This window comes from Lissotriton vulgaris, chromosome 3_1, assembly GCF_964263255.1.
Source record: "Lissotriton vulgaris chromosome 3_1, aLisVul1.2, whole genome shotgun sequence".
NCBI lineage: Eukaryota > Metazoa > Chordata > Amphibia > Caudata > Salamandridae > Lissotriton > Lissotriton vulgaris.
The window spans coordinates 414,537,973-414,552,722 of record NC_141689.1 but is presented as its reverse complement, the minus strand read 5'-3'; the positions used below and the strand labels follow the sequence as shown (position 1 = coordinate 414,552,722).

Here is a 14,750-nt window from a genome sequence, read left to right as displayed (position 1 = left end):
CTTGCATCAGCAGCCTCAGCCGCAACTTCTGCTCCTCCTTACGTGTGCAGCCACCGCGGGGCTCTCCCTTAGGCATGGGAGCCCCGCGTCACCACTGCTGCTCTCTGCCAGGCACTTCGTGGGCGCAGGCTTCTTGCAGAAGGCGGAAGTCCCGCCCCACGACCGGCTTCACGCTCCCGAACTTCCGGTTTTTGGGCCGGTGGCGGTGATACCTTAACAGTTAAGGTATCGCCCGCCGCCGACCCAAAAACCTTATTTTCCGTGGTGTGGTTTTATTTGCATCTCGCACACAGTGTTCAATAAAAGCACTTGTGAATGTATTTTATTGTGCCAATATGCAGGACGGTCTGCGCATGTCAGAAAACAACACAACCGCAAGCAGCCTTTACAGCTTCTTTCATGACTGCCTTTAAACAGAATTTTCCCAACTCAAGCAACTTTTGATTCGTGGGACAGTCTCAGCTGAGCTGGACAAGAAAACAAAATCATACCGACTAATAATAATAAAACAAGCATTCGCAATGCAATCTGTCTCGCATTTGCTACAGTTTAAGCTATTGGCATTGTAAATGACAATGCCTTTTATTTATCTGTTTTGAAACCCAACACATAAATCAAAGGCATTGTCATTTACAATGCCTATAGCTCAAACTCTCGCAAATGCGATACCTAGTGCATTGCAAAGGCTTGTTTTGTTAACCATCTGTGCTTGTGAACTAGTAACTGCGAAAGTAATTTTACAAACTTTAAATCATAAAATGAACCGCTAATGTGATAAGTAATGGAAAAAATCTAGTTCTAACCTTGAATACCTGCTATAGATGATAGGTTATGTTTGACAATATTATAGAGTTCGTGTTGGACCTGGGGTTACCAGTCAACATAGGGTAGCCTGGCACAGAGTAGGAAAGGCTAATCCCCAAGGCAAATTGTGTTAAGCTTGCATCACACTTCGCACAGTAACTCAGCGTCCATCCACCAAAAATGACTCTACACCAGTTTATAAAAATACGGTCTGCTTTATAAAACTCTTCTCAGCATCTCTTTGTCTCTTAGCAGTAGTTAAATACAGTACAGTAGATGTCTCCACATTCGATTATTGGCATTCTTAAGACTTTACACTGCATTAATAAATACTTTTTTCCCAAGATGAAAGACTTTCAGCAATTACCCTAGCACTTTCACTTTTCAGCTATAGAATCACAGATATATGAGGTAAACAATAAGGATAACGCTTTCCTACGAGGAAGTCAGTATGTACATTACACTTTAAAGCTCATTTGTTATTTCGATCATGAAGTTCAGGGTTCAGCATATAGCTCCGCAGGTTGTACTGTTGAAAACACAACTATATCTGAACAACCGAATCTAGAAATGGAACAGGCAGATTATACACTTATCACAGATAGCTTTCTAGTTTCTGCTGCAATCACCTGGGCCTATCCTGTTCACATAATGAATCTTTCCAATCTAGAATTAATTACATGCGACATCAACACATTCCCCCTTATCCATCGGAATGTGTTCCAGGACCCGCAGTGTTATTTTGGCTTTCCTCACTCGAGAGTCCTCTTAGCTATTGGCACAAGATTCCCTCCTCCACCCTCTACGGAAGTCTCCTCCCAAGCGGTGAATATGCCTTATCTACTAGGTACAGCAATCAGGGTCATTAATTTGCGATGCAGGTAACATCAGCCAAGGTTTACAGCAAACTCCCTCAGTCGGGGCCAAGATCTCAGTCACAAGTTACTTCCTCCGTTTGCCCTTCCTCACCCGCCAGCCTATGCTCCCAGCTTACTTTATTGGCAGTTCTGCCGGTCCCTCCAGACCGGGGGTAGGCTCTTTTTCTCCACTGGCTCCGATCCTTAGCTGATGCCAATGTCAGGTTGATAAGGCCCTCAACTCGGTGCTGATTTCTGGCCGTTCGCCTGACAGTAATTGACGCGCTGTACACTTAGCGCTTCTATGAGCCTCCCCTCGCCGGCTTCCGTTGGGGCTCCCAGGTTCCTCTAGGATCCTCCCCCTGACTGGCCTCTCCCAGGGAGGTTCCCGCCCAAGCCCAGCCTCCTCTCACTCTTTCCCCCCCCTTGCGTCGTTGCGGTACTCAGAAGGGACGGGAATGTCATTCCCCCTTTTCCGCCCGGCGGCTTCCCTCAGCAGCTTCCGCCTCCCCTTGTTGGCTTTGCTCTGTAGGCCCCGATTGCTCCGCTAACCCCGCGTGGCGCATCTCACCTCAGAAGCCTATCGCATGGAGGCCTCACACCACCGCTGACATCCCCACCACTCCGGTAGGTTCCTGGGTAAAACAGCAACTTCAGGCAGGTCGCAGAGCCACTGGCAAAGCAGATCTGGCCACGATGTATTTCAGCGGCTAAGTTCTACTCCGCGTGCAGTAAGTGAAGGGGGGGGGGAAGGGGGACGTCTGGTCCGGTTACCACAAGGAAGGCAGTCACAGCTGCCCTCACCTGTCCGACTCCCTCAAATAATGTCCCGGTCTAGTTCTGAGAGTAACACTCCCTTGGTAGTATTAGGGGTAAAGAGGCTGGTACTCCTGATGGGTCAGGTCAGTAATTGAGGGACAACGTCAGGAACTAGGAAGAGCAGCCCCACAAGGCGGTCAAGCTTCCCACTCTGCGCCAACCTCCTCTTCTCATAGCCTGAGCTCCAACTCACCACACCTCAGCACTCGACTCTACTCTACTCAACTCAAAATGGCTGCACAACATTCCATTATTTATTGTCTAGGTCCAGAGGGCCCAGAGTGGGCCAGAAAGTTCTGGAACCCCTCCTATTGGCCAATGACCCCCAGCTATGAGGTAGGAATTGGCAGTTGGAAGGCCACCATTTTGTGTCTCCCTACTCTCCATTTTGAAAGGGCACCTATACCTCAGGATTATGTGAATAGGATGAGGTACCAAAGGCCCTATGGACAACACCAAAAATTATAGTGGACACAAAAATAAAAATATGAGAAGGCAAAGAGGGGGAAAAAAATTAGGAAGGACCACCCAAAGGACTGACAGGGCTAACACGCGTCCCCCCAGCTGAAAGTGGGGAGAGCTACCCAACCCGTTGGGAGCTCTCATCACTAAGGCAGAAGTACCTTGAGAGACCGTCTGCATTGGCGTGGTCCACTCCAGGGCGATGTTCCACCCGGAAGTCCATTCCTTGTAGGGAGATGGACCATCTCAACAACTTGGGATTCTCTCCCTTCATTTGCATCAGCCAACGAAGGGGCCGGTGGTCAGTCTGTACAAGGAAGTGCGAGCCAAACAGGTATGGCCGCAGCTTCTTCAGAGCCCATACCACCGCAAAGGCTTCCCGCTCAATCGCACTCCACCTCTGTTCCCGGGGAAGCAGTCTCCTGGACAAGAAGACGACAGGTTGGTCCAGACCCTCTTCGTTGAGTTGCTATAACACTGCCCCAAAGCCATGCTCTGATGCATCCATTTGGACAATGAATTCCTTGGAAAAATCAGGAGCCCTTAGGACCGGAGCTGCACACATTGCTTGCTTTAAGGTGTCAAAGGCTCATTGACAGGCCTCCGTCCAGACTACCCGTCGAGGTTGCTTCTTGGAAGTGAGTTCAGTTAGGGGTGCCACAATTGTGCCATACCCCTTCACAAAGCGACGGTAATATCCTGTGAGGCCCAAGAATGCCCGGACCTCGGTTTGGGTCTTGGGGGGCTCCCAGGCCATGATAGCCTCAATCTTGGCCTGGAGGGGCTGCACCGTTCCCCTGCCCACCAAGTGGGCTAGGTACACTACCGACCCTGCCCAATCTGGCATTTTCTGGCCTTGATTCTCAAGCCAGCCTGTTTCAGGGCTTGGAGAACAGCCTGTAAGTGACACAAGTGGTCCTCCCAGCTGCTGCTGAAGACGGCAATGTCGTCTAGATAAGCAGCAGAGAAGGACTCCATCCCGGAGAGGACTTTGTTCACCAGCCGCTGAAAAGTGGCAGGAGCGTTCTTGAGCCCAAAGGGCATCACACAGAACTGGTAGTGGCCCTCAGGCGTGGAGAAGGCTGACCTTTCCCTTGCTCCATCTGTGAGGGAGATCTGCCAGTACCCTGATGTGAGGTCAAAAGTACTCAGATATTGGGCAGCTCCCAGCCGGTCAATGAGCTCATCTGCCCTTGGGATTGGATGAGCATCAGTTTTTGTCACTGAATTCAGTCCCCGGTAATCCACACAGAACCTGAGTTCTAAAGTGGTGCCCGGTGGGGCAGCTTTTGGTACCAGAACCACCGGACTGGACCAGGGGCTACTTGAAGGTTCAATCACTCCTAGCTCCAGCATCTTAGTGACTTCACTGTGGATGCTGGCCTTCACCTTATCTGACAGCCGGTAGGTCTTAGACTTCACAGGTGGGCTGTCTCCTGTGTCCACATCATGGGTACACAGGTGGGTCCTTCCCGGGATAAGGGAGAACAGCGAGGAATACTGCTCCAGGACTTGGCGGCAGTCCCTCCGCTGTTCAGGAGTTAGGGATGGTGAGAGAATCACTCCCTCCACAGACCCATCCTTCTCTTGAGACGAAAATAGATCAGGGAGAGGCTCACTTTCCTCTTCCCCTGCTCCATCAGTCACCATCATCAAGATGACCTTGGGCCTCTCATGGTGGGGTTTGAGATGATTGGCATGGAGCACCCGATGGGGCTGCCGGGGGGTCTTAAGGTCCACTAAATAAGTGGCCTTGCCCTTTTTCTCAATCACCTCAAAGGGGCCTATCCAGCGATCCTGGAGGGCACTAAGCTCTCCAGGTTCCATCACCCACACTCTCTGGCCAGGCTCCAACTCCACAGGGTGAGCATTGTGGTCATACCACTCTTTCGTCACTGCCTGGCTGGCTTCCAAGTTGTCAGAAGCTTGCTTCCACAACTTAGCCATTTGGCTCCGAAAGGCCAGCATGTAGCTCACCACATCCTGGGGAAGCTTCCTGGGAGTCTTTTCCCATCCGTCTTTCACCAGGCTGAGAGGTCTACGAACAGGATGCCCATACAGAAGATCGAAGCGGCTGAAGCCCACTCCTTTCTGTGGCACTTCCCTGTCTGAGAACAACAGACAGGGTAGGAGGTCGTCCCATTTCCTCCACAGGCTCTCAGGCAGACTTCGGATCATGCCGTTCAAGGTTTTATTAAACCTTTCCACCAGACCATTGGTCTGGGGGTGGTAAGGGGTAGAGAACCGGTAGGTAAGCCCACACTCCTTCCACATAGCCCACATGTAAGCTGACATGAAGTTGGTCCCCCTGTCGGACACAACTTTCTTGGGGAAACCCCCTCGGGTAAAAATCCCCATCAGGGCCTAGCCACTGCAGGTGCAGTAACGGTCCTCAAAGGAATTGCCTCTGGGTACCGAGTGGCGTGATCTACCAGAACCAGGATAAACCTGTGACCAGCTGAAGTGGGTGGATCCAATGGCCCAACAATGTCAATGCCCACCCTTTCAAAGGGGGTGCTAACGACAGGTAGTGGTTCCAGGGGAGCTTTCAGCTTCACCCCTGTTTTCCCACTGGCTTGGCAAGACACGCACGTCCTACAGTAAGTGTCGGACGCCACCCTCATTTGAGGCCAGTAAAAATGGGGGACAAGCCGAGCAAAGGTCTTGTCCTAACCCAAGTGTCCTGCCAAGGGGATTTCGTGAGCCAATTCTAAAAGGAAGGCTTGGTAACGTTGGGGGACAACCAAGGCCTGTGACGAACCGTGCACTGGAGCCCTGGGTTCACTGTAGGAGTCCATCCTCCCAGTAAATGTGATAGTTCCCTGCAATGTTACCCGCTACCTGGGCTTCGGCCTGTCGCCTCAGACCCTCAAGGGTAGGGCACTCCTTCTGGCCCTTACAAAACTCTTCCCTGGTAGGGCCCCCCTCCACATGCCATTTGGCAGGGATAGGTAGGTTCTCCAGGGAGACAACATCCCCCTCCGAGGACTCCGGGTCCACCACCACCGGTGGCCTATCCATCTCACGGGGCGCGGATGCCGAGGCAGGTGTCTCCTGTCCCCGGATCTTTCCCTTTTAGGCAGCTGGCTGTGCCTTTGTTCCAGGCTCCAGCCCTGGCGAACTTCCCTTCCGGGTAGTCGCGGACCTTGTGCTGGCACAGGTCTAGTCAGGTGTACCCAGCATCTCTGAGTGAGTCCGGTATTCCACCTCTTTCCAAGCGTTGTGCTCCATATCATTCCCCAACAGACAATCGACTGGCACGGCAGGGCTTACGACAACTCTAAGAGGACCTGCGACCCCTTCCCACTCAAAGGGAACTTCGGCCACAGGGTAGTGGCCTATTCTGCCGTCAGCCATCGCGGCGGGGTGAAGTACGTGTGGAATCACCTGCTCTGGGGACACCAGATGACTCCTTACCATAGTCATACTGGCACCTGTGTCCCTCAGAGCTTCCCCTCTTTGGCCATTGATGGTGACCCACTGCCCATACTTAGTAGTATTTGAGGGCACCTGGATCTTAGGAACCATCTCCCGATCTCCCAGGGACACTAAGGTGACTCCCGCCCACTCCCCTCCCTTATCTAAGGGCAACTCCTCCCCGAGCACCACACTAGCTACTCCCGGGGCTTTTCCTCCAGTGGGAGGGGGTGGTCTCTTTGGGCACTTGACGTCTCCTTTGTAGTGCCCAACCCCACCACATTCATAGCAGCGGACAACCCTTGGCTGCTGACTATGGTCAGGATGAGGGTTTTTCTGCGGGTTGGCCCTAGGATCCCTTTCCTTGGAAACTGTTTTGGGGCATTTTGAGAACTCCCTCTTTTTGTCTCCCCCCCTCTTCCTTCTGGGGAGCGCCCTGACCAGTCCTTTGGGAATCCCCTCCAGTCCCCTTTGAGGAAACCCGGGTACTAGCCCAAATGTCCGCCTCCTCAGCAAGCTTCCTGGGACTGGTGAGCTTGCTGTCCACCAGGTGTTGTGGCAGCTCTGGAAAACATTTCTCGAGTAGGTGCTCTTTTAGGATTAGATCATACAACCCCTCCTAGTCCCCCACCTCACTGCCTTGCACCCAACCCTCTAGGGCCTTCTTGGCATAGTCTAGGAAATCCACCCAGGTCTGTGTGGCCAGTTTGTGGCTGATCCTGAATTTCTGTCTGTATTTCTAAGTAGTCAGCCCAAACTTCCTTATCAGTGCCACTTTCATGGTGGGGTAGTTGGTCTGCTCCTCCTGCTCTAGAGCTAGAAGAGCATCCCTCCCTACTGGAGGCATATATTTGTACAGGCCACCCCCCCAGTGACTTTCTGATATCCCATGGGCTCTTAGCGAGTCCTCATAGGCTGCCAACCATTTCGCAATATCGTCCCCTACACTGTAACTGGCGACTACCTCTTTTGGCAAATAGGGTCTGGGTTCCCTGCTGTTTTCTTTGGGTATGCTCCCACCAACAGGAGCACTAGGAGTCCCTATTTGCAGGGCCTTGAGGTCTAACTCCTTCAAACTCAATTCATGAGCCAGCCTCTTTTCCTCCCTCTCCTGCTCCAACCTCGCTAACTCCCACTTCAACTTCCTTTCCTCTCTCCGGTCAGCTAATTCGGCTTCGGTCAAGCTCCTCACAGAGACACTGCTGCCCTCCCTCGAAAGTGTTCTAGGACCTTGCAGTAGGTTCCTCCTTTCGGTTTTGTACAGTTCATCCACTCCGATGACAATGTCCCGATCCCCCTCTTCCTCCTCCTTCTTCCCATCTGGGTGAGCTGCAACCCATGCTCTCAAGCTGGTTTGGAGTTCCCCCTTTTTAGCACCACGCTTGAAAAACACCCCCTTACTTTTACAAAATTTCCTGAGTTGGGCCGCAGTGTAGGTCTCCAACTCCTCCAATTCAAATTCCATTTTGCTAACAGGGTCTCAGACAGACACTTTGAAGGATTCAAGGAAGGGCAATAATTAAGGGCTACCTCCACCCACCACCAGGAAAGACTTTGGAAAAACAAAACTGCTAATTAGGAAGTCCGCCAGGAGAAAACTCCAGGTGTAGGTACGTGGTGCACACTAAGCTACTGCTAAGTGGATGCAAACACAAGCTCTGATCCCACCGCTGAACACCAATATGTTGGACCTGGGGTTACCAGTCCACATAGGGTAGCCTGGCACAGAGTAGGAAAGGCTAATCCCCAAGGCAAATTGTGTTAAGCTTGCATCACACTTCGCACAGTAACTCAGCGCCCATCCCCCAAAAATGACTCTACACCAGTGCAGAAAAATACGGTCTGCTTTATAAAACTCTTCTTAGCATCTCTTTGTCTCTTAGCAGTAGTTAAATACAGTGCAGTAGATGTCTCCATATTCGATTATTGGCATTCTTAAGACTTTACACTGCATTAATAAATACTTTTTTCCCAAGATGAAAGACTTTCAGCAATTACCCTAGCACTTTCACTTTTCAGCTATAGAATCACAGATAGATGAGGTAAACAATAAGGATAACGCTTTCCTACGAGGAAGTCAGTATGTACATTACCCTTCAAGGCTCATTTGTTATTTCGATCATGAAGTTCAGGGTTCAGCATATAGCTCCGCAGGTTGCACTGTTGAAAACACAACTATATCTGAACAACCGAATCTAGAAATGGAACAGGCAGATTATACACTTATCACAGATAGCTTTCTAGTTTCTGCTGCAATCACCTGGGCCTATCCGGTTCACACCATGAATCTTTCCAATCTAGAATTAATTACATGCGACATCAACACATTCCCCCTTATCCATCGGAACGTGTTCCAGGACCTGCAGTGTTATTTTGGCTTTCCTCACTCGAGAGTCCCCTTAGCTATTGGCACAAGATTCCTTCCTCCCCCCTCTACGGAAGTCTCCTCCCAAGCGGTGAATATGCCTTATTTAGCAGGTACAGCAATCAGGGTCATTAATTTGCGATGCAGGTAACATCATCCAAGGTTCGCAGCAAACTCCCTCAGGCGGGACCAAGATCTCAGTCACAAGTTACTTCCTCCTTTTGGCCCTTCCTCCCCGCCAGCCTATGCTCCCAGCTTACTTTATTGGCAGTTCTGCCGGTCCCTCCAGACCGGGGGTAGGCTCTTTTTCTCCACTGGCTCCGATCCCTAGCTGATGCCATTGTCAGGTTGATAAGGCCCTCACCTCGGTGCTGACTTCTGGCTGTTCGCCTGACAGTAATTGACGCGCTGTACACTTAGCGCTTCTATGAGCCTCCCCTCGCCGGCTTCGGTTGAGGCTCCCGGGTTCCTCTAGGATCCTCCCCTGACTGGCCTCTCCCAGGGAGGTTCCCGCCCAAGCCCGGCCTCCTCTCACTCTTCCCATCCCCTTGCATCGTCGCGGTGCTCAGAAGGGACGGGAACGTCACTCCCCCTTTTCCGCCCGGCGGCTTCCCTCAGCAGCTTCCGCCTCCCCTTGTTGGCTTTGCTCCGTAGGCACCGATGGCTCCGCTAACCCCGCGTGGCGCACCTCACCTCAGAAGCCTATCGCATGGAGGCCTCACACCACCGCTGACATCCCGACCACTCCGGTAGGTTCCTGGGTAAACAGCAACTTCAGGCAGGTCGCAGAACCGCTGGCAAAACAGATCTGGCCACGATGTCGATCAGCGGCTAAGTTCTACTCCGCCTGCAGTAAGTGAAGGGGGGGAAAAGGGGGGACGTCTGCTCCGGTTACCACAAGGAAGGCCGTCACAGCCGCCCTCACATGTCCGGCTCCCTCAAATAATGTCCCGGTCTAGTTCTGAGAGTAACACTCCCTTGGTAGTATTAGGGGTAAAGAGGCTGGTACTCCGGATGGGTCAGGTCAGTAATTGAGGGACAACGTCAGGAACTAGGGAGAGCAGCCCCACAAGGCGGTCAAGCTTCCCACTCTGCGCCAACCTCCTCTTCTCATAGCCTGAGCTCCAACTCACCACACCTCAGCACTCGACTCAACTCAAAATGGCTGCACAACATTCCATTATTTATAGTCTAGGTCCAGAGGGCCCAGAGTGGGCCAGAAAGTTCTGGAACCCCTCCTATTGCCCAATGACCCCCAGCTATGAGGTAGAAATTAGCAGTTAGAAGGCCACCATTTTGTGTCTCCCTACTCTCCATTTTGAAAGGGCACCTATACCTCAGGATTATGTGAATAGGATGAGGTACCAAAAGCCCTATGGACAACACCAAAAATTATAGTGGACACAAAAATAAAAATATGAGAAAGCAAAAAGGGGAAAAAATTAGGAAGGACCACCCAAAGGGCTGACAGGTCTAACAGTTAGCTTTCGTGAATCACTAATACAAGCTAAACTACTACTGAACTCTGGATTCATTGTGTTTCCATATCAGCTGAGCTCACTAAGCATGCTTGCATTCTTCACAGAATATTGTTGCTTACAAGTTCTCACAAGGTTCAATAGGTGCCATTAAAGTTTAATAAATTAATTCCATGATTGGGTTTTCTTGTTTGCCAGGTAACTCATTTCACCATTGTCAATTTCACTCAGCCATGTAACTCATTTCACCATTGCTCATTTTAGGCTGACAGGTAACTAATTTATCTGAGAACTCCGATCCACCTGGTAACCCATTCCATACTTGTGTATTCAATATCACTAAGTGACCCATTACACCAAAGTACTCTCTAATCCACCTGAATATCCATTCCACTATTGATCGCTCCTTTCTACTATGTAACCACTGACACCAGACAACTAGTTTCACATTTGTACTCTCCCATCCTCCAGGACACCCATTCCAACTTTGTTTATTTCTGTTCATGAAGCAAGTCATTCAACTATTGTGCCCTTTGGCCACTAGGTAAACCATTCTGTAATGGTGCACTCCAGTATACCAAGTAACTAATCCATTGCACATAGTTTACTGTGGTCCACCTGGTAGCCCCTAATATTGTAGGCTGTGGCAAGCACGTATCACATTCCACCGTTCACTCTTGTCCACCATTTCACGAGGATTTATTCTGGTCCACTTGGTAAGTCATTCAACTATTGTCCACTGTAGGGCCCCAGGCAATCCAATCTAACATTGGGTGCCAGGCCTCGATCTTTATGCTCAAAACGTATGAAATGTTTTGGATTATGACAAATTGTTTAAAAGATTACATAACAAGAAAATGCATATAGATGTTTTAATAATAACTTTTGTACAACATCATTAATACATCATCAAAAACATACGTTTTCTTTCTTTTAGCCACAAATGATTCTAATAGAACAACCACTAGGCAGTACTGTTTGTCGATTATCTTGTGTTCTTAAACACAACTTATTTTTGCTGCATGAACGACAGTAATAAGCCCTATATACGCTCCCCATGACCGATCAATAGTTTGTTAGTTGCAGTGTCTAGGTGATGCATGGGGTGTCATACCCATGTGGTCTATTCTCGACAGTGCAACATAATTGTTTCAACTGCAGTATCCGGGAGATCAACTCCTGAGAATTTCATCAGGGCAGGAAGTGGATTGTTCAAGCACTATCTAACGGGGAGCGTACTGTCAATCATTAAGGCCCTCATTATAAGAAGCGTGATTTCAGCCAGAGTGATGACTCTGGGTGAAATTCTGTCACCATAACTTCTGAGTGTTTCAGGGCCTGGAATTTTGGGGGTCCTCGAATTCCAGACCCTGTAATTCAGGAGCCAGAGGCACTGTACCCTATTTAACGTGACAGGGGCTGCAGGCAGCAGATACAAGGAGATGATGGATGGAGCGCTGAAACTTTTCAGACACTCACCCCAGTCACGTATCTGGGTTAAGTCCATCATCGTTCTTTAGCTCACTTTGCCACCCCAGTTCAGACTCAGCTATATGCAAATCAGTCTTGACCCTGTGCCTTATGGGAACAGTCTACCCGAACTGCCAAGCCAGGTCTTTCCTGGACCAGAAACAAGCATCCTGGGACCTGTTTCGGAGAAACATCCTTCAACAGCCAGGCTAGCTTGAATCCAGTGGCAAAGTGAGCAAAGGACCCAAGTCTGGGCATACCCTGCCAACTTGGGGCGAACAAAGAAACACAAGGAGATGATGGACGGAATGCTGAAACTTTTCAGCCATCACCCCAGTCACAAATCTCCGTTGAATCCATCATCGTTCATTAGCTCACTTTGCCCACCCAGTTCAGACCCAGCTATATGCAAATCAGTCTTGACCCTGTGCCTTATGGGAACAGTCCAGCCGGAACTTACAAGCCAGGTCTTCCCTGGACCAGCAACAAGCATCCTGAAACCAATTTTGGGATAATACCCCTCATCAGCCAGGCAAGCTTGAATCCAGTGGCAAAGTGAACAAGGGACCCACGTCTGGGCATACTCTGCCAACTTAGGGTGAGCAAAACAAACACAAGAAGATGATGGACGGAGCGCTGAAACTTTTCAGACACTCATCCCAGTCACAGATCTGGGTTGAATCTATCATTGTTCTTTAGCTCACTTCGTCACCCCAGTTCAGACCCACCCATGTGCAAATCATGTCTTGATCCTGTACCTCAGGGGAACAGTCCAACCCGAACTGCCAAGCCAGGTCTTCCCTGGACCGGAAACAAGCATCTTGGGACCGGTTTCGGGGTAACACCCCTCATCAGCCAGGCCAGCTTGAATCCAGTGGCAAAGTCAGCAAGGGACCCACGTCTGGGCATAACGCTGGGTCTGAACTGGGTTGGCGAAGTGAGCTAAAGAACAATGATGGATTCAACCCATATCTGTGACTGGGGATGAGTGTCTGAAAAGTTTCAGTGCTCTGTCCATCATCTCCTTGTGTTTGCTTTGTTTGCCCTAAGTTGGCAGGGTATGTCCAGATGTGGGGCCCTTGCTCACTTTGCCACTGGATTCAAGCTAGCCTGGCTGGTATGAGGTTACCCTGAAACTGACCCCAGGATGCTTGTTTCCGGTCCAGGGAAGACCTGGCTTGGCATTCGGGCTGGACTGTTTCCATAAGGCACATGGTCAAGACTGATTTGCATATATCTTGGTCTGAACTGGGTGGCGAAGTGAGCTTGAGAACAATGATGGATTCAACCCAGATCTGTGACTGGGGGTGTGAGTGTCTGAAAAGTTTCAGCTCTCCGTTCATCATCTCCTTGTGTTTGCTTTGTTTGCCCTAAGTTGGCTGGGTATGCCTACTCCATCATCTCCTTGTGTTTGCTTTGTTTGCCCTAAGTTGGCCGGGTATGCCCAGACGTAGGTCCCTTGCTCACTTTGCCACTGGATTCAAGCTAGCCTGGCTGATGAGGGGTGGTAACTCAAAACCGGTCCCAGGATGCTTGTTCCCGGTCCAGGGAAGACCTGGCTTGACAGTTCAGGTGGACTGTTCCCATGAGGCACAGGGTCAACAATGATTTCCATATACCTGGGTCTGAACTGGGGTGGCAAAGTGAGCTAAAGAACAATGATGGATTCGACCCAGATCTGTGACTGGGGGTGAATGTCTGAAAAGTTTCAGCACTCTGTCCATCATCTCCATGTGTTTGCTGCAGGCAGCAGCACAGCATGGCTCCACCACAACTCCAGAAGCAGCAAGGGGGAAGCAGACCTGCTGAAGGACTTCCTGACCCTACACCCTTCCCACTACCCCATTCCGGCAGTCCTCCTGCTGACACTTTCTGCCTATTCTAAGCAGGCACAAAATGTGAGTGGTTTTCTCCACGGTACTGGGGACAGTTACCCAGAAATGGACCCAATATCCGGATATCTGGAGAGAAAAGTCACAAAAACCATTTTATGATCCGGTATAGTGGTCTGAATTGAGGATTCCAGCCCTTCCTTGCATCACAACACCATACACTGGTCCGCTTATTATGAGCGGGGGCCTAAGAATCTTTACTTGTTTTTCTGTGCCACTGATTTCATGGTCCAAAGTAATAGTCAGATGGAATTAAGATATTGTGTTAACTGAAAGTAGTTTTAGAAGGAAGCTCTCGTAATTTTGTGTGTTTTTTTTATTGGCAGTGTTTTAGAGCGCTTTGCTGCAAGGGACCACCGCCTCCGCGTCCAGAGTATGATGTGGTTTGTATAGGCCTTACTGGTGCTGGCAAGTCAAGTCTACTCTCGCAACTGTGCTCGGAAAGTGCAGACAACATAGTGCCTACTACAGGTACAGTCAAATGTTTAATCTTTGTCTCCTAATGATAGGAGTTAAAACAAATATTTCTACTCTCTTAAATGAAGGGACTGTGTTTCAATTCTTTCCTGGTTCTCTCTTTATCGAAAGGGTGTCTATCATGAATTTTTTGTAATATTATCCTCCTTTATTGAACTAATTTTCTCCGTTTTTTTCCACATTGTTTCTGCTAGAGGCTCATAATGCTTGCTTTAACACTAGGAATCCCTGACATCCCCTATTGCAAATGGTGGTGGGGTGGCACATTTTCCTGATCCAGTCCTACTGCACTTCTAGTGTTGCCCAAGATTTTGCTCTTCCTGCATTAAGAACAAATAAAAATAATGTTGTGGTCCCCACGGCTAAACTTAGAAACTCAAAGGGGTGGGGATAAACTGTATTTTTATGAGTCATTGACTGTTCAGCAAATTCATTTCCAGCGGTGAAGAACACAACACATGGATCTTTCCTCGAGGAACTAAATTTCAGTCAGTCTTCTAGGCAAACGCTAAAGATCAAATGAACCCGTAGGTAGCATGGTGGGTGTACATTCACTGCCCCAATTCAGAATTTCTAAAGAGCAGAAAGAAGTAACACAACATTCTGGGAGATAAACAGATGGGATGATATGGTAAATGGGAGAGGAGGACATCTTTAGGGAGTGCGGCAACCCTGCATGAATAGTGGGAAGAGAGACTGGTGGAAAACA

The 14,750-nt window shown here is 49.6% G+C and overlaps 1 protein-coding gene across 4 annotated transcripts in view; it reads left to right on the top strand.

The window, feature by feature from the left end:
• Nucleotides 1-14,750, top strand: part of ARL15 (ARF like GTPase 15) — a 1,767,906-nt gene that overhangs the window by 491,185 nt on the left and 1,261,971 nt on the right. For all 4 annotated transcript variants that reach the window (XM_086960627.1, XM_086960629.1, XM_086960626.1 and 1 more), the window contains one exon: nt 13,891-14,035. In XM_086960627.1, coding sequence (XP_086816753.1) covers nt 13,891-14,035 — 145 coding nt within the window. The remainder of the gene's footprint in view (nt 1-13,890; nt 14,036-14,750) is intronic.